The sequence below is a fragment of the Protopterus annectens genome, chromosome 6.part0, assembly GCF_019279795.1.
Source record: "Protopterus annectens isolate FY-2018-M chromosome 6.part0, PAN1.0, whole genome shotgun sequence".
Lineage (NCBI taxonomy): Eukaryota > Metazoa > Chordata > Ceratodontiformes > Protopteridae > Protopterus > Protopterus annectens.
The window spans coordinates 1409095271-1409116464 of NC_056737.1; the positions used below are offsets into that span (position 1 = coordinate 1409095271).

General features: G+C 40.6%; 1 protein-coding gene across 11 annotated transcripts in view; it reads left to right on the plus strand.

The window, feature by feature from the left end:
- Window positions 1-21194, plus strand: part of R3HDM1 (R3H domain containing 1) — a 2579330-nt gene that overhangs the window by 2447187 nt on the left and 110949 nt on the right. For all 11 annotated transcript variants that reach the window (XM_044074947.1, XM_044074954.1, XM_044074957.1 and 8 more), the window contains one exon: window positions 80-159. In XM_044074947.1, coding sequence (XP_043930882.1) covers window positions 80-159 — 80 coding nt within the window. The remainder of the gene's footprint in view (window positions 1-79; window positions 160-21194) is intronic.

Below are 21194 nucleotides of genomic sequence, written 5' to 3' on the forward strand. Positions count from 1 at the left end.
GTATTTTGTAGTATTTACTAATTAGGCAACACTTGTGTAGTAACAGTAATTTTATTTGCTTTCCTGTTTAAAATTACAGGAGATGTCCGTTTCCCATTGCTTGGTCAGCCATTGCAGTACAATCATCCAGTTCCAGCACCTTTACTCCATGGGTCACAGGTAAATATCACCCCTGAGAATAAAGCTGTCACCTGTAAGGTATTTTTTCTAACAGTCAGGGATTCAAAATATTGGTCTAGAAACATGTGAATGTTTGTGAGTTTTCTTGAGTCATTTTGAGCTCCCACATACTATACAAGTATGAATGAACAAATCAACTTTCTCATGCTCAGTAGTCAAATATGCTTAAATTATACCAGATTAAATCAAATACCCAGTAATACATTATGCCAATAATTTACTGTATGAGTCACAAAATACTTAGGACTATTACAGTGGTCACGTCACCACATCATCTGTATTGCACTATTTTGTTAACATTGAGTTTGTAACAAAATTTTATTTCTGCTTATAGGCCTCCTCCAGTTCAATGCACACTCAGCAAGGTAGCAAACAGAACACAGAAGAGAAGTCTGTACTGCATGGTGGACACTTCTCCCTTTTATGAGCAGCCCAAGTGTGGTTTGTGGAAGCAAATCTCAGTAATACCACATCAAGCAGTGTCACTGTAATGTGGATGGATGATGTTGCCAGTATAAGTGAGCATATTGTTTGTAAAAGGAGTCCTGCTCTGTTTTCCAGATATGCCCATTTGCAGACCACTGCCTGTGGGAAAAAAAACATAACTTAAGCAGACTTGTCTTCCTAAAGAGATGTCCCCTTGCTAGTTTTCAGCAGACCTTGCTTGTAAAACGTCTGACGGATTTGCAGTGTCTTATAATGACCTTTCTAACAACTATGTCACATCTGGTATGGTCTGTATATTCATCTGCCTTTAGAGTAAAGAGAATTGTCTCCAGAATGAGATTAAATTGGTATGCCAACATCCTCTGGCACCTTCATTCTGCGTCTATCCGAAAACAGTTCAGCCGTGGACATGTTATAGAAGTGAGATACCCTGACTATGCGACTTTGTCCGACAACTCCCATGAGATAGAACCAGAGACAGAAAACATGCTTACCTGTATAGAAAGATGGATAAAAAAGTCTTGAAATTTTAGACAGTGACATGCGTTTGCATACAGTAATAGAAGAGAAAACAAACCATAGTAACATTTTCCATGCATTATACCTATGTTTTATTTTTAAAAAATATCCTCTACTCTGTTACATAAATTGTTCAGTTCATTTCTTCTCTTAAATCTCACTATTCCTCCTCATGAACATTATTCTGCATGTGTTATTCTCACAAATTCCATTTATTTCTGTGCAGCTTGTGCCTTCCCTTTTCCAAAGATTCCACTGTAAGTTCTTTTATCTCCTTTACAATTTCTATGTTCAAGTAGTAATTGCTTTATTTGGCAGCCCAGTAGCATTATACGTTTATGTCCCAGCTCAAAAAGATCATTTCCTTAGTTATAATGAGTCCTCCCCCTCTGCGTTTCTGACAAAGTGCTGTGTAGAGAATTTTTAAAATCTGACAATTTGTTTCATTCCCCAAAAACATGTTCCCAAATATCTCTCTTCCTATCACACCACTGGAATTTGCTACTTACCTATGGAAACATTATCTGAAGTTTCCTTGGAATATAGAAATACCTGTGTAAACACTTGTAAACAAAAAAAAAAAATTCCTTAACCTTTAGGACTTTCATACTTGGGAGCCATACAGAAGTTTTCATTGTTCCTTTGTAAATTGCCTTTCTGTTCCTTTTCATTGTTTCTTTGTAAATTCTCTTTCTGTTCCCTCTTCCTAATATTTTATAATCTCCTCTGATTGATTTTTGTAGTTGTCATGTAGTCTTTTATATGTCTTACTAATTTTCTCTTAAACAGTAGCATCTATTCCAGATTTAATTAAAACTCTGGCATATCTGGTCTTTCAGCAAGTACCCTCTGTCCCTTTCTCTTTACCTATAATCTATTTTTAACCGTTGGTAAGGAGGACATTCTCTAACCCACAGTTCAAAATTCTGCTTGGTCTCATCCCATTATTTTAATACCTTTCCCTCTCTACTTAACTTGCTCCCATACTTTCGTTTCTTTGCAAATGTTTTCTAGTAAGTTTCCCCTTGCTTTTTTTTTCCCTGCTTGCAGTCTGTTCTTTTGGTAAAATCTCCTTTCTCCAGTCCCATATTGATATAGATGTTTGAATACTTTCTGATACTGTATAATCTGTTTGTTGGTGGTTTGTCTTAAGGGCCTACATCCAAAGTCGTACTAACTCTGCCTTCCTTGAACTCCCTCTCTGTTTCATCATCATCCCTTTCCACTTTGATTTATAACCTTCTGTGTGTGTTATGTATATGAAATCTAACTACATAGCACTTAAGTATTCCTTCAGATCTGGTAATCCTAAACCACTTTGTTCTAAGAGGAAAATAAGCTCATCTCACTTAACTGTTGTCCTCTTCTCCTTCCAAATAAATTCTTTCATCTCTTTATTAATTATGGTCGTCAACCTCATCCCCCATTTGATAAAAATATGCCTGTCTTTGTGTATAAAACTACAGAAACTAAAAACATTTTCACTGCTTGTGTCTTACTATCAATATCCATAATTAGGAGCTTCCATTTTTTCAGTTTTTGTATAATCTTTCATCAGGTCTGTTCCCACATAATCTTTACTGCCACAACATAATTCCTTTTAATCCATAGGCCTAAGTACCTCATCATATGTCCAAAGAAGTATTGGTATTGCTTAACGATATCAAAGTCAAAGTAAACTTTATTGTCGATCAGATATACACAGCAGTGCAAGCTGAATGAAATTACGTTGCTTTGGTCCCCGTGCAAGATGTAAGAATGAACACACACAGTTTGAATGATAGTAAGACTAATGCATCTGCAGTAATAATTAAAATATCAACATAAATTACCACAGTTGGACATATGTGAGTGTGTGGTATACTGCTATGGCTTTTGTGTTATCTTTATTAATTTTGTATCTTGAAAAGACTTCAAAACATTCCATGATATTGAAATGTCCTTTACAGGATTTATCAAGTACAAAGTAATATCTTCTACAAGTAAAGATAACTTTTCTTAATTACCATATTGTTTATATCCTTGAATCTGAGAGTCCCTTATTTTCTTTGCCAGTGCATCTAAAGAAAAACAAAGCGAGAGGGCATCTCTGCCTTTTTTATTAAACATAGCTTGTCAGAGAGGAGCCCTCTCACCTTAATTTTTGACTCCCACCCTTCATATATCCTCTTAAATTAGTCGTATTATTCTGTCAGGGAAATGCAAATACTGCATTTACTCTACTGGTAAAATTCCAGCAAACTGTATTGAATGCTTTCTTTACAGCAAGACCTGCCAAAAATAGCAGCATCTCTTAACATTCTTTTTCTCTGTTGATTATCATTGCTTTATTAAGGTTGATGAATGTTTGCAAACCCCCCACAATAGCACACTGATCCATATGTATCAGTTTTGCCAACACCATTGTCATACTCTTAGTATCAACATAAACACTTTGTAATGATGTAATACAAAAAAAGGTCAAAAAGTAGTGAACCACAAATCCAAGAATCATGGTTTAAAATTGAAATGTATTTATATGATGCTGGATCTGAAGGGTCTGTGCCCCATTTTAATACAGTCACGCTGGATTTTCTCCAAGATGACTGAACTCCCCTCCCTTTAGAATTCTGTTAAATCTTCCAGATCTTCATCAGTTTCTCCCTCCTAACTTCCCCAGAGTACTGTCTCTTTCTGGAGACTTCCCTTTTGATTGATTATACAACACCATTTACATCTCATGTTTTTCTTTCTTAACTGTTAATTGTTGAGCTTAATCTTCCTCTAATCTAGGCCTAATGAAGTCTTCCATAAATATTTATCTGATTTCCACATTCTTCTGGTTTATACAGATTGTCATAAAATTTCCAAAATATCGGTAATACCTCTACAGGATCTAATTCGGCGATAATCCTGTCTACTTTGTTTCCTAAGTCATGCTAAACATTTTTGTGCTCTGATGTTTTGCTAAAAAAATAGTTGCTTAAACGCAATGTTTCTAAACTCGCGGATATTATCCAGATATTTATTTTCCCTTCAACATTCTGTAGTAGCTCTTTTTTTATTCTGCAAGGTTACTCTTATTCTGAAAATACCTTAACCTTTGTTGGCTTTCTGTTCCTCTTGCATCTGTCCCATATGTGTTTTGTGTATTTCTGCCAAGTTTTTAAATGTTGCTTTCCTGATGAGCCACTCACTAACTGTCCCTTCTTAATATATTTGCATCTACTCTTATAGCTCTCTTATTTTTTTTTCCTGTCCATTCTTTCATTTCCTTTATTTTTTAAAAGATAAGTAGGAAAGCACTAGTGTCTCATTTTCACTTCATTACTATGCATCTTTATCATATTTTTATTAGTGCATGATTTGAAAGTTATTGGATATGTGTCAAAGCTTTCAATTAAATATGCTCCAGTGAAGTATAATTTCTGTCCAGTCTAACCCAGTCATTGTATCTTTGGGAATAATATGTAAATTCTGTATGCATTCGTAATACTGAGTTCACATCTTTTTTACTAGTATCTTCTAATTTATTTCTTTAGAAATGTACCTTTTTTGTTATCTTTCCCTTCTAGGTCCCCTGGTACATTCTCACTATTACAAATCTGGTGCCAGTCTTCACCAATAAGTAATAATCCCTGCTGAAGCTTATTATATCTCGCAAAACTATCTGAAGTTCCACAAAAGCAGTGTTAGATGAAATGTAAATACATGCCAGCATAATCCCCCTCCACCACCATAACCTCTTAATACCACAAATCTACCATTATTGTCTTTCTTCTGTTCTGTCACTGTTGGAACCCCTCTAGCAGTCAGTGTTATTGTTACTTCTTTTTTGTTTGTCCCTGATATTCTGCTAAATATCTACTCTGAATACTGTTTTTATCAAGTTCGTATTCACATTTCTTTCCAAATGTGTCTCCTGCACCATTGCAGTTTGCACTCTACACTTCTTAATATAATTCATTACTCTGTACTTTTTGTCTGTATTTTTAAGGCCATTACATTCCATGATGGCATGGACAGAGTAGCCATTATGATAGCAAGACTTTTACTCCCTTGTATTACAGTCTATTTGCAAATTTAGTTGACATGCCCACACAAACTGTGGCAACTTGTTCTCTTATGCAGTTGCTTATCTTTATCTTCATTGAAACCTTTGGCACATTCCAAGATGCTTTGTTTCAGTGAAACAATCTAACAAAAAAAAAAAATAGATAGACTTTCAGAACCCCCAACCCGTTTTTAACTTGCAACAAACATACAAAGCTGTATACATTTCAAAAAATAAATGTACCCTTACAGATGGACGCAATTACTTCAAATTGATGGCTGCATCCACAAGCAATATGTAGTTTAAAATTAAAGGTACCCTGCTAAAGTGAATGTTAGAGCTTACGTTGCCTCTTAACACTAATCGCTATCTATTTTTATCTCAGTTTCCCTCTCAGATGTAAAACAAAAAAAAAATCATGCGTGTTTTCACTAAACATTAACTTTAGCCCTAAAAAGGTATACTGGCTAATTTAAGTAAATAAACTGAGAAAAATTGTGCACTGCTATATTAAATGCTTTAAATTATTATGACTACTGGGGTGGCAACTGCTTGTGTAAATTATTAATTTCCCAAAGCTTGAAACATCATTGTTTTTTCACTCATCTGGTTGCTAGTGTACCTTTAAATGTTAATTAAAATGTAGCTTTTTCAGTTCTCTCAGCAAACAGTTTTTAGACCTCTCATGATTAATTGCTCCCACCTGCAGACTTCTCATCTCCAACTAAAAGCAGTTATTAAAAAAAAACAAACTAGCAAACCTAGCAACCCTGCATATGCATAAAAGAATCTATGTAAATTTCTCTGGTGATATACTGTTAAGATATGTCACGATTGATTGTTTGCACCTGTAGACTTCTTATCTCCCAATAAAAGCCTAAAGTAATGGAGAAAAATAGCAAACGACTTTCCAAATAAAAAAATAGCTACTGTTTCCTTTACCTTTCATAATTGTGTTTTATTTTTCAAGCTTATTTATTTAAAAAAAATGTTTATAGCTTAAACCAAGGAAGTTTTTTTACAGAGCTTTGTATTGAAATGTCTACACTCGTAATGCCAAGTGCTGACTAAAATAAACATAAAATACAGGAGAAGAGCAAAACTTGAACACTACTGTTCTCCTTTAAACTTCTTTTTTTGCAAGGGGCAAGCCTCCCTGTACCCTCACCCCCCCCCCCAAACTTGTATATACCAACTTGAGATTTTAAAACCTTGAAGAGAAAGGAATATTCTGGGAAATGTTCATCTCTGACTTGGTATATTTAAGTCATTTTTTGAGCCATTCATTGTCCATGTTTTGGGACTCACTCCCTGCTGCTCCATCAGTTACCCATACTGTTAATCGTACCCAGGTTGACTAGGATGTAGTTAGGGCTTTATCCCTCTACACCACCGTGTGGTCTCAAAGTCTTCCAGGAATTGATCCATCTGTTGGGGAGGCACCTCAAGTAGATCTGTTGATCTATTCTTAGAACAGGCAGCTAAAGAAATTCTGCTACTGGATTCCTTGCAAATAGGCCTGGAAGACTGATGCCTTTCCATCCCCATGTATTAGTGTCCTCAGTGCTTTTCTTTCCAATGATATCCAGGTTTTATTTTAAAAATCTAGAGGGACTCTCCAAAGATTTTGATAGTGGTTCACTTTTGGCCCAAACTACAGTGGTTCTCCCTTTTTTGAAACTGGCCAAAGGCAGTTACCACAGGCTTCAACACAGATTGGATTTATTCACAGAAGACCAGGATTGTTTGGTACATCTGAGCCTGAAAATTCTTTATTTGACTGGGTGGATGTTAAAATTTTGATATCTTTTAGGCAACATTTTTCTGAGGAAGTGCAGCAGGTATCAAAGGAAACTAATAAAACCTGCTACTAGGAAGTCATGTATGTGAAAATAGAAACATTTTATAGTTGGTGCCATTCTAAGAACCAGGGCTTTCTTAAGGGCCAGCTACCACAGGTTTCTTGATTATTTGTTTGAGTTACTGTCCCCTGGCCTTTCTCCTCTTTCAAGGTTCGTTTGTCAGTCATATCTGCTTATCTGCCCTTGGACCCCCCCCACTTTTTTGACTAGCCTCAAGTCAAGCAGTTTTTGAAAGGGGTTTTAATTAAGCAATTACCCCAGGACTATGTTTGGGTGTATCAGTATTTACCCACAGTTGATGGGGTTTGATCACAAGGGTGAGGCATGAGTGATTAAACAAAGCCAGACATGGGTAAATCCTTGTATAGCCATAAACAGAAGTGGATTTTTGCTTTTATACAATGACATTAAGAAAGAAATTGCTTACCTTTCTTAAATGTCTTTGTATAACTGCACTTCAGTCTTCTTCCAAGCTGTTTTCTTTGGGCTGATGCACTGCGCATTTGTATGGGACTTGCATTCAAATGCTTGCACAGTACATTAGTGCAGTGCAGGAGAAGCAGCAAAGAAAAGAGAATCTCCATTGCTGTTTTAAATATAAAAAAGTCAGGAATTTATGAGGACAGAGGATAAATTCAAGGAAAATCAGAGATGTTTCTCTTTGCAGAGCATACCTCTAATTTTTCTTGTATTTTGCTGTCCCCCAGCATATGCCAGTAGAAAGTCTGGCCAGTCAGTGGTACTTCAGAGGCCAGACTTTTTTTCTCTTGGTATATGCCCGTTGGGCACACTGGTTGGGCTGTACAGTCAGCTTGCATGTTTTTAAATAGCAATGTGCACTCATTGTATAAATAGTCTACCTAGGAAATGGCATCTCCTTAGGATCTTAACTTCATGCTTGCAAAGCTTGCTCTTTTTCATGTTGAACCAGCTCATTAGGCTGAACTGAGGTTCTTAACACAGAAAACTGTTTTCCTTATTGCACTGGCTTCAGCTAGGAGAGTATCTGGTACTTCCTTATTATAGTGGCCCCTGTGATAGTGTCTCTGGTTGCCACAGTAAGGAAGTACCTAATTAACATTTCACTGTGCTTTGATGGGTTATTTTAAAGTCTCAGTTTACACAGTGGTTGTGTATGTATTTGATTATGTCATCAAATGAGGAACGAAGAGTAAAACATGCTACTGAGCAGTCTCTAGCTGCAGTACAAACAGGATGAACAACCAACTTAAGATTAACTAAAAACGAGAACCGTATGTTTTTTTAATGGGTTCCTTTTCTATTACAGATTGTGTTTGCCTTTAGATATTTTGCGGACTCTGATAAAACCATCATACCACGTTATTAACATTAAGGGTCAGAATATTTTAAACGTCCATTAAATCTAAATAAAAGCCGCAAAGTCAGCGGTTCCCATTAGAAGAGGTTCAGACTTCTTTTCCCTAGTGCAGTTATACAGATTATCCATTGTCCAAAAACTGGTCATAAATTGTGCGCAGTTACAATGTCTTACTTGTATTTGTTTCAATTTATAACACTTTACAAAAAGTAAAATAAGATCACAAGTAAACTGAGTACTTCCTTATTGTGGGGAACCACAGATGCTATGGCCGGGGGCTGCTATAATAAGGAAGTACTGAGTATATATTTTCCAATAAGGACAGTTACAGATATTCTTTGTATTTCACTGTTGCAGTCGAAAACAAAAATTTCAGGAGTCGGCCGACTTGCACTTGCGAACTGCCTCAGCTTCAGACACCGCACGGCAAGAAAGACTGATGTAATGGTGTCGGCTGCATGTTTTATACCCCTGACAACCTGACGTCTAGGAAGAAGCGACAGCATCCGATGCAGAAATCCAAAGACTCTGGTATACAGGCCGGTTAAGGGCTACCTGCAGGCAGATAACCCAAGTGTGATGACTGCAACAGTGAATACACTAAAACATCTACATTTATGGTAAGTGTGCACAACTGTACTTTTTTCTTTGAGATCCTAGCTCACTTTTATACATATTGTAGTCTCAGAGTTTACCTTGAGCTGGTTGGATAATCTTTCTTTATTTTCATTGATCCCAAATACAAGAAAGAGAAAATTCTTCATACTGTGGATATCCACAGGCAACTCAGATACTGCCTGTACTGTTGGTTTCCTTTGAAGGTAAGAGGAAAGAACAACCAGTGACAAACCAGACTGTATCTAGATGGTTGCCTCATGTAGTAAGCCACTAACAGGCAGGATTAGAGCTCATTTCACCAGGTCTTTGGCGGCATTTGAGAAGGGGAGGAATTTAGAAACATTCTAAAATCGACAACTTCAGTCTGTTCATACTTTTAGAAAGCACTACAAACTGGATTATTTTCCCATTCCAGAACAGGCTTTGCTAAGACACTTCTCCTGGGGATGTTTGATTCTTAATTAATTTCCTCCTCCCTTCTTAGTTTCTAAGATATAGTAATCTACCCATGTAGCTCAGGCTACTGCAGCAGTGATCTGATGTTGAACATAGTACAGTTGTATAAGTAAACTTACCACAATGGTAGCTATTCTAATAGATCACTATTGCAGTAGCAGTCCCCTCCCTCTACCCCCCTTCTTTTGTTGTGTTTTTGTATTACCAGGGGATGTGGATGTATATACCCAGATGTCCTTCAAGGATGCATCTGCAGTCCTTACAAATGGGTTGTCCTGTCGTCAGGCAGCCCTTCGGTCGGCCGGATTCCAAAGTCTGGGTCTGGCCTCGGCTGGTGTCGCACTTCACCCGACGTCATAGCTGCAGTTATTCGGGTATAAAGGCATCAGCCGATGCCATTTTCCTCAGTCTTTCTTGCCGCGTGGCGCCCGAAGCAGAAGCTGTTCGCAAGTGCCGGTCGGTCAGAACCAGAGATTACTACTACCGAATACTTCTACTACTACCGAAGACTTCTAAAAAGCTAAGTACCCCGTTGGGGACTCTTTCTTGCCTCAGCCGATGTCAGAAAAAGTGAATAACTGTTTAAATTATGGGAAACAAATACCTCATAAAGATTTCCACTCTTACTGCTTACCTTGCTTAGGCCCAGACCACGACGTAGCAGCTTATCTAGCCTGTGCTTCTTTCAACCGACGAACGCTTAGACGTCGGTCTGAATTTGCTGAAGAGTTTTTCGGCTCCGCTTTTGCTTACATTATGCCGTCGGATACTCCGACTACGCAAATTTCTAAAAACGCAAGGAAAAGGACCGACACTCGCGGTCCGCGGTTTTGGCCGAAACCGCGGTTAAGCCAACCGCGAGTGTCTCTGTTTCGGCTGAAACCGAGTCCACGGTTCTTCCTTCGGCCGAAAGCTTGCCACTTACCGAGGCCTCATCCAGCTTGGCTGAATCTGCTACTGAAATCCCACCTGCTCCTGCAGGTTCACAGGATTTATCAGATACTGTCCCTTTGGATATTTCTACCCCTGCACGTGGAGCTGCTAGGCCTCCTGCATCCATGTCGATTAAGGCCTTTGCCAGGGTTAAAGCAGCAAAGACTACCAAAACTATGCCTGCTAAGACCCCCTCTCACAGGCCCAGTTCTAGTTCACAAATGCTTAGTCTAGCAGAGGATCTCATTTCCTTGATCCGGGGATCCCAAACACATCCAGACAGGGCCTCTCACCCACCTCCAGAGAAGAGGGCTAGAGTAGAGCCCCCTGAGCCAGTTTCTTCAGATGGCTCCTCTGATGAATCAGATAATTCAGACCCTCCAGAGGCCCCTTTTTCTCCTTATGAGGACTCTGATGCAGAAGAGTACATTCCTTCTGCCTCTCCGCCTGAGGAATTTTCTTTTGGGGAAACCATGCATGCTATGAGGGAACAATTTCAATGGCAGGGCCAGGATTTTTCAGACTCTAGGAAAAGGCTTAGAACCTTTTGCATTTGCCACAGCATAGGCCTTTAGCCATTCCTCCAGTACTTACTGTTGTGGATGATGCTTTTAATGATGCTTGTACTGCTCCTGATTCTCTTCCTCCGGCCCCTGCTAAGCCCGATAGGTACTACAGGGTTCGGACACACATTATCATTTGTATAAGGCCCTTTTGCAGATCCCGAAACTATCTCCCAGGGACCCAAGGCTGTAGCAGCTACCTCTACCAAAACCCCTCCCTCTGAAAGGGAATCTAGGGCCTTAGAGATGGGGTAAAAGTTTACACTTCTGCTACTCTTTCAGCTAGGGCCTTGAACTGTCAATTCCACATGATCCAGTATCAAGAATTTATGTTAGACCAGTTAACTAAAAGCTGTCCTCGGATGAACCATTAGACAAAAATCTGTTCAAGAAATGGTACATAACATTCAGCAGGTCAGTAACCATTCCTTAAAATGCGGCTATGATGCACTGGAGGCTTCCTTTAGATCAGCCATGACTGGCACAGTGATCAGAAGACATGCATGGTTAAAAGAGCAGGCCTTACCAGATCATGTTAAATCAAAACTACTGGATGCTCCCATGGACAAGATCAATTTGTTTGGCTCTCCCGCACAACAGGTGCTGAAGAAGATGGAAGAGAAGGCAAAATCTGTCCAGACAGTCAAAGATTTCTTACAGGTCCAACCTCCAAGGTTGAGCAGGAATTGGCCCTCCAAGAATTGGTCCTTTCCAGACACCTCCAAAGCTCAGAGAGACAGGAATAGGCGCTCAAGAGGCAGGGGTCAATCCAGAGGTGCCTACAGGGGACGTCAGTGGCAGGCTAACAACCAGCGAGGTACAGCCACAGATACAGCCACCACCACGACTACAGGACAATCACAGTGACTTGGCTCTAGCACCGCCTACCAGGGAACAACTAGAAGCACCCTTAGGCGGAAAGCTAGCCTTATTTTCAGTAAACTGGCATTACATCACAGGAGACAAGTGGATTTTGCAGACAATAGACCAAGGTTACAGGTTTCACTTCCATACTCTACCAAGGAAGAGAGGAATGCCAAACCTACCTCCAAATCAAAAGGCAGAAGCTCTAAAGAAAATAACTCACTTACTAAGGATGAGAGCTGTAGAAAAGATACCATCTATGGAGCAAGGACAAGGATTTTACTCCAGGCTCTTCCTGGTACCAAGAAAAGAAAATCAATGGAGACCTATTCTCGACCTGTCCGCTTTAAACACATACCTCATTGTCCCAAAATTCAAAATGCTGACCCTACAGCAGCTTCTTCCCATGTTGGGCAAGGAGTCTTGGCTGGTAACTCTAGATCTCAAGGAGGCATACCTGCACGTCCCCATACGACCAAATTGCAGAAGATACCTCAGATTTCTTGCAGGATCAGAGCATTATCAATTCTCAGCATTGCCCTTTGGCTTATCTACTGCCCAGAGTGTTCACGAAATGCCTGGCATCAGTAATTGCTCATTGCAGGCTTCAGGGAATTCAAATCTACCCTTACCTGGACGACTGCCTGTTACAAGCGGACAACAAAAACAAACTAGCAGAAGACTTAAAAAGGGTCACTTATCTACTGCAAGCCCTGGGATACACAGTCAATATAAAAAAGTCAAGGCTGATACCATCCCAAAGGATAACCTTTTTGGGTGCAGAGCTGGACACATCACAACAAATGGCATTTCTAACAGTAGAAAAACAGGAGCAACTCCCTCTCTACTTCTTGGCATTAACAAAACAGAACCAGCTAACAGCAAGAAAAGTCCTGCAAGCCTTGGGTTTCATGGCATCCTGCATAATTTTGGTTCCACATGCCAGACTGCATATGAGAAAGTTACAGTGGTATCTAAGGAATTTCAAGCACAGCCTAGAAACCCAAATTCCAATAATCCCATGCCTGAAGCAAGAATTCAAATGGTGGGCTCAGGCCTGTCAATCAAACAAAGGACTGCCCTTCCACAGCACTCAACCAAGCCAGACCATCACAACGGACGCCTCAGACCTCTGTTGGTGGGCGCACATGCTGGACAAGTGCATACAAGGCTTATGGACTCAAGACCAGCTGCACCTACACATAAATCAAAAGGAAATGCTGGCAGTAAAACTGGCAATTCAGACATTCAGACCATTTCTTCGACAAGGTCAACTGTTGATAAGGACAGACAACACCACAGTTATGTGGTACATCAACAAACAGGGAGGCACACATTCGTACCCTCTATGCCGGATGGCAATGGAACTCTGGAATGTGGCCCTGAGCCTTAACATTCAGTTACAAGCAATTTTTGTGCCAGGAAAAGAAAACATACTAGCAGACATACTAAGCAGAACTACCACGGATGCCCACGAATGGATGCTGCATCCGGACATATTCAAAACCATTACAAGAAAATGGGGACTACCAGAAATAGACTTATTTGCATCCCCACGCAATCACCAACTGAAGAAATTCTGCACAAGGACGTACCACCCACTTGCTTGGAAAGTGGACTCCCTATCTTTCAGTTGGAAAAACCTGATAGCATATGCATTCCCACCACTTCCTTTGATGCACAAGGTGCTATTGAAGATCAAAAAAGACCGTCCAAGGATCATCCTGATAGCTCCAGACTGGCCAAGGCAACATTGGTACCCATTACTGAGGAGCATGTCTCGGGAACAAATATGGCCTCTACCACTGGTTCCCTTACTGTTAACACAGAACAACTACAACACCCTGCATCCAAACCTGAAAACACTGCAGCTGACTGCCTGGAACATTGCATAAGACCAAATAACCCAAGTTTATCCCAAAGGGTTAAAGACATTATCTTGGAGGCTCGCAGACCCTCAACAAGAAAAATTTATTCAGCAAAATGGAAAAGATATCACATTTGGAGTACTGCAAAAGGAGAAAATGTGTCACTGGTAAACATAGCCAACATCCTGGAATACTTGGCAGAGCTCTTCCACAACGGCCTGTCCTATTCTTCCATTAAGATTCATGCATCAGCTATTTCAGCAGAATACAACTTGGATCCTCCAGTCTTCTCACATCCTGTGCTCAGGCAGTTTCTGAGAGGAATTAAAATGTAAAACCACCTAGGAAGCCACCATTGCCAGCATGGGACTTGAACTTTGTGCTAGAAAAGTTGACACTCCCCTTCGAACCAGCAGCAACAGCAGAATTACAATACTTATCATGGAAAACTGCTTTCCTGCTTGCAATCACTTCAGCAAGAAGGGTATCTGAGCTACAGGCATTAATGGCAGTTCAGCCCTTCCTGATCTTCCATCAAGATAGAGTGTCCATGAGAACAAATCCTACTTTTATGCCAAAGGTGGTCTCCAGGGTATCTTTAAACCAAGCTATCCACCTACCTACATTCTTCCCCAACCCACAGAACAGGGAGAAAGACTGTTGCATACCTTGGATGTACATAGACAATTACGTTACTACCTGGACAGGACCAAGGGCAATAGAAAAACTGACCAGCTACTGGTAGCATATGCAACAGGAATGGAAGGAAAAGCAATTTCAAAACAGACAATCTCTAAGTGGATAGGAAATTGCATTAGATTTTGTTACGCCTACCATGGGAAGAAAACTCCAGAAAACATCAGGCCTCACTCTACAAGGGCTACAGCCACTACCACAGCTTTTCTACGAGGAGTGGCTACCAAAGACATTTTAGAGGCTGCTACTTGGAGCTCCGTGCATACATTTGCCAAGCATTATAATTTACCTTTATACTCCAGATCCCGAGCAGGTTTTGCCACTGCTGTTTTGCAAGGGATCTTAACTACACCATAATTTTATTTCTCCTCCTCCCCCAGTTTGGCTATGATATTCTACCCATTTGTAAGGACTGCAGATGCATCCTTGAAGGACATAGTACAGTTTTGTACCTACCATAAATGTAGATGTCCGATAGGCATGCATCTGCAGTCAGGATTACCCACCCTCCTTCCCCTCTGTGGTACTCCTAGGGTATTTGCCCATCTTGTAGCTAGCTGGTGGAATCTATTATGGTGTATTTGTTTGTATATATGTACATACATGCTTATTTTTTGTTTGCTCTCTACTATTTGGAACCATTTGCATTTATCCAAATTTAGCCTTCCTAGAGGGCACCTGGCATCTGGGGCAAGAAACACTGAGGAAAATGGCGTCGGCTGATGCCTTTATACCCGAATAACTGCAGCTATGACGTCGGGTGAAGTGCGACACCAGCCGAGGCCAGACCCAGACTTTGGAATCCGGCCAACCGAAGGGCTGCCTGACGACAGGACAACCCATTTGTAAGGACTGCAGATGCATGCCTATCGGACATCTACATTTATGGTAGGTACAAAACTGTACTTTGTATACAGCATTTTTCCTTTCAGGGCTATTACCTCCTTTTTTGCAGAGCAAGAAAACTCTGAGGTTTTTGGAGATGTAACTGTTGTTTTATAGGAACTTCTTTTGAGCTTCTGACAGACCACTTGTAGGGTGCCCTTAAGCTCTGAAAGGCTGGCTGGTGGCAAAGATTAACACCCGAATAGTTTTGGCTACTTCATCAACTACTTCATCAGTGATCTGTTAGCATGTCTACTATTACGATATGTTTGCTTACACAGGTGTAATTTCTCCCCATCTGGGAAAGAGACACCACTCTAGGGATTTTCTTTTGCCCAAGAAGGAAGGCACTCGTCGACCATTTTTCGATCACTTCTGAATTCCTTTTTCTTTGTACTAAAGCTTAAGATGTTAACTCTCCTGTCCCATTTTCCTTCTCTTCAACCCAGTTTTTATTTACTCACTCTGCACCTCAAAGGTGCAAATCACCGTGTTTCAGTTCACAAAGACTACATGTTGTTTAAAGTGCTTTGTGTCTGATTTACATATTCAGTTATCTTTGCCATTTGGTATATCTTCAGCCCCAAAGGTTTTCACCAAATACAAACTTCAGGAAATCCACATTTACTCTTATCTGGTTATTGCCTCATCTTAGCAGATTCTAACCAGGCATCTCGCCTTTTCTTCGTGAACCTCTTTCAAAAACCTAAGATTGAAATTAAATGTTGAGAAGTCTTCATTGGTTCCTTTTCACAGGTAAACCTTTCTGGACACCTTCCTTATGATGGCATTCATCCCAACAGAGGAAGTCTGTTTCTACCATATACAGTTTTAGACCTGGCTCTCCAGTCCATCTTCACAGCAGTAGAATTCCTTGTAATTCTAGGTTACTTGGCAACTGCAGTCCTCATGGTTCATCTAGCCAGACTTCTTCACATGAGGATGATTTAGCAGTTTCTCAAATCTGTGTGGACCTAGCAGCAGTCATCCTCTATACTTTCTGGTTCCACTTTTGAATTTCATCAAAAAATAATTCCCCGTTAGACCAATCAGGTTCATTTAAATCCAGATCCCCCTCATTCTTCTCCTATGACAAATCAGTGAAGCGTTTCCAAAGATATCAAATTTCAAGGGATTTGGCATCTCCACTTCAAGACAAAATAAATAAACTTTAAAGAAATGATGGACCTGATAAAGGCAATGAAGTCTTGAATCAGCACCGGACTCTAGGACCACTATTAGTAATCACTGAGGAGACAACAGTGTTGTGCACACTAGCCATGATTGCCTGGGAGCTCAGCACACTCTTTCCCTTCAGGCAAACAGCACTGTATTATAGCAGAGCACAGTTGCAGACTTGCTGAATCCAGATCAGATCCTCATGAAGGGGTGTTACATACAGAGGTCTTCCAGGAGATTGTCCATTTATAGGAGAACTCCCCAAGTAGATATGGTTGCTTCCATTCACAGCAGACTGTTACAGAAGTTCTGTACCAGGATTCCTTATAACCAGGCCTGGAAAACAGATGCTTTTTCTTTTCCCATGTATGGGAATGTTCTTTTATGCCTCCCCCCTTTCCATTGATTACCGGAGTCTTACCTGAAAGATAAAGAAGGACTTTTCTAAGATACTGCTAGTAACCTCCTTTGACTCAGACTACTCTGATTCTGTCATCTTATGCACCTAGCTAAGGCAGTTACCAAACCTTTCTCACGTAGTGGATCTGCTTACATAGGACAAGGGATCTCTCATTCACCTCATCATTCCGAGCCTCTTCCTGCATATATGGATAATAGGATTTCATTTAGGCACCTCTTTATGGAGGATGTGCAGTAGGTATTAAAGGAGGCTAGAAAACTTGCTACTAGAGAATTCCGTTAAGCCAAATGAAGATTTTGTGGCTGGTGCCCTAGCAGAGGCCAGGACTCAACCCTGGCATGGTCTCCAGGGGATCTGCAGTACTTGTATGAATTGCTGAAACCTGGCATGTCTTATACTTCTATAAAAGTACATCTTTTGGCCATTTCTGCTCGTCTGCCAATAGACCCCCCCCCACACACACACACACACGCACACACAATTTTGTTTTTCTTTGTTCCAAGACAAGCAGTTCTTGAAAGGCCATATACATATTAGACCATGTAGAAAGCAGGTAACTAGATCATGGAATCTTAATGTTGTATTGGAGAAGCCAACTTTGTTTTCATTTAAACTTGCAGCTAGCACTTCCTTGATGTTTACTTTTTGTTTATTGCTTTGACTTTGGCTATACATAGATATCTGAGTTGTAAGCCATGATGTTTTCTCAGCTTTTTTTTTTTTGTCTTTTCATAAACACAGAGTGGCCTTTACAAGTAATAATTCATTCATATCCACTGTTGTTTCTGAGTTTACCTTGTATTCTTTCCCTAGCCTAAGAACAGAGGAGATAGAATTCTATATTACCTGGATTACCTTCAACAACTCTTTATCTACCTGGATAAGGCAAAATATTGCAGATATGTCAGACCAACTCAATATTTGTTTTGAAGGTAAGACACAGAAAGGACAATCCATTCCATGCACACCATATCCAGATGGCTATTTCAGACTACTCACCATAGGAAAAGTCTCATTCAGAATGTTAAGGCGCACTGTTCTAGAGCTATGGATGCTTCTGGGGCTTTTTGGAAAGGGGTTGACTATAGAGCTGTCGTAGAGGCAACAATGTAGTCCTTTATGCACACTTTACATAATCACTATAAAAATTGCTTCCTTTTCCAGAGCCAGAGTAGGATTTGTTAAATATATTCTCCTGGGCCTTCAATACTCTGGTCCTTCTTCTTCTACCTTTTCTGTTTAAGCTTTGACAATTATCACGTATAGCTTTAAGCTACTGCCCCAGTGGTCTAATGACAAACATAGTACAATAGTTGTTCAAGTGGATCATAGGTGCAGTACTAATAACTTCCCTCAATCCACCTTATTTTTAGTTTGCTGTTACTCCTGGCTGCGTTGGTTCACAGTTAGATTCGCCCCCTTGTTTCTGGTATGACATAAAATGTATGGCTTGTCCTAATATGTCATGTTGACTGCAGCCTTCCTTTTTAAGGCAAGAAAGCTCTGAAATGTTGTTTCTGTACATCCTGTTTATGCCAGAATTCCACCCCTTCCCCTCCTGAGCTGTGCAGGATCTTGTGCCCACAGGAAGTACATTTTTTTAAACCCAACAGGTTTGTCAGATATCTGTAACTTGATAGCACAAAAGAAAGGAGTAGGAGACAGAGAGAGAGACAGTGTAATTACCACGCGCAGAAAAACATTATACTATAATTACGGAAATATAGAACTAACTTTTTTAAACAGGCAGAAAGAGAAGGAAGGGTAGGAAATTAAAGAAAAAAGGTCAAAAGACCACTTACGGCTGACTGAAAGTACTTTAGAAATACCCAAGGAGGAGCTCTAACAGGACCACGATGCTTTGCTGGGTGCGCTAAACTCAGTCTGAGGTATCTGAGAGGAGCTGGGCAATATGGGTAGGGTGGAAAGCGCTCTAGCTTGGAATCCTAAGCTTGCTGACAGAGTCAGTTTGGAGCTCTAAACAGAGACCCACAGGTTTGATGAAGACTGAAGCAGACAACACAGATGGAACGTTATGGTGAGTACATAACTTTTTTCATAGGATCATAGGAGGTTACTAGGCTAATGCCTAGCCAAGTTAACCCTTGTTCCCAAGAGTGTCTGTTATGGGTAGACACTTAATCAGCACCTGTTACCCATATCTTAGAGGGACACGGGTGAAACCTCCAGGGTAAATTTACATTTTCCCATCCAGTCGGCCAAATTATGCTTAAATAGGGTCAACGAGGGGCTCTGCTTAACATGTATTGGAAGTCTGTTCCAGAGATGAGGTAACCTCTGCAAGATAATTCTGTTCCTCCAGCAAGTTCTATTGATGTCACAAACCAGGTTATGGTCCTTTGAGTGTGTGACACGTGTGCCATTTGACTTGTGAATGTGTAGCAATTCCATTAAGACAGTGTCAAATATTGCCTTACATGCAAGGCACAGGTCGCCTCTGAGCAGTTTGTATGAGACAGAGTAGAGTAGAGAAACCGTGATTTCATTCTGTCCACATATTGATGTGCTGGAGACCTTGAATTTTTTTTGTGAGAAACCTTTGCGGTCTCTCCAACTGCTGCAGGTGCTTAGAGAGCTGCATACCAAAGGGAGCATTATACTCTTTTATTGACCTGATGAGGGAAGAGTACAGGGGGGTTATAACCTGCTTTTTATGGAGGCAATGCCCTTACTTATGAGGTGAGCAACACCAAATGTCCTTACTACTGTGGAAACGTGGTGATCAAAGGTAAGGTTGCTATTAACCTGTGTGCCCAGGTCCCCTCACCAGTAATTGTGTGCTTAAGGTACTGCTATTTATGGAGTAGCTTGCAGAAGCATCACCCTTGCCGAAGGGGATGATGCATTTTTTTTTACATTGAGTGTGAGTCCATGACATTGGCAGCAGTCATTAGTCTGTGTAAGTCCTTCTTGCATGATATTGACATTGTTAGAGGACGGAATGACCTCTTCTAGTTTGCAGTCATTGGCAGACTTTGTCAGCAACAGACATTTAGTTTTTGCCTGTACTTCAGAGAAGTATATTCTGAACAGTAGGGTCCCCAGAACAGACCTTTGTGGTACATCACTGGTAACTGGTCTGCTGGAGACAGTAGTCTCTCCTGTTTTGACTGTATGCTTTCTATTAGTAAGCCAAATTGCTCCTAACAATATATGGGTTGATACCCAGCTGAGTCAGTTTATCAATAATGCCTGAGTGGAGGATAGTGCCAAAGGCTTTGGCTATGTCTAGTTAGGCCCTATGTACAGTTTTACCTTGGTCATAGGCTTTGGTGACTGTCTCGAAAAGTCCACCAAGTTTAACAGGCACAATCTGCCTTTGATGAAGCCAAACTGGATAGGGTTGAGTGTTTTTAGATTACCTATATCTTTGTTGATAAGGTCCATGATGGTATTCTCCGTGATCTTGCAGATAAGGCTGGCTAGGCTTACGGGCCTGTAGTTCCCAGGGTCCATGGATGCACCCCCTTTATGCAAAGAGGTGATGGTAGCTGTTCTCCATTCAGCGAGGATGAAACCTCTGCCAAGGTTGTAGTTGAGCAAGGCACCCAGTGGTGTTGCTGATTCCTGTTTTAATCCATTGTGAATGCAGGCTGGGATGTTGTCTGGTCCCACTGAGGCTGCGTTTTTAGCCTTGAGGAGAGAGTTTAAGACTTGCTCCTTGGAGATGCTAGGTGGAAGACAGGTGGTAAGGATGCTTTGTGTTATATGTGGTGGGGACAGGGGAGTGAAGTTTTCATTGAACCTGTCTGCCAGCAGGTTGGCTGTATCCACCTGTTCTGTATAAGAAGGACCATTAACTACAAGATGTTCTTCGTGTTTCACTGTTGCAGTCATTATATTTGGGTAATCTGCTGGCAGGTTGCCCTCAGTCGGCCTGAATTCCAAAGTCTTGGGTCCTGCGTCAGTTGCTGTCTTCTCTTCCATGACATCAGGTCATCAGGGGTATAAAACATGCAGCTGACGCCATTTTCTTTAGTCTTTCTTGCCTCGCGGTGCTCGAAGCAGAAGCATTTCGCAAGTGCCGGTCGCCCGACTCCTGAAATATTCCAGTTCAGAATCGAAGTCTTCACTAAAGCTAAGTACCCTGTTGGGGAAACTTTTTTCTTGCTTTTTACCTATGTCAGAAAAAGTTAATAATTGTATTACTTGTGGGAAGCAAATACCTCATAAGGATTTCCATTTATACTGTATTCCTTGCCTAGGCCCTGATCACGATGTGCCTAGCTGTCGGTTTTGTGCTAGATTTAACCAACGCACTATTAAGCGTCAGTATATTTTTGCATCAAAGTATTTTGGAAACAGATTTA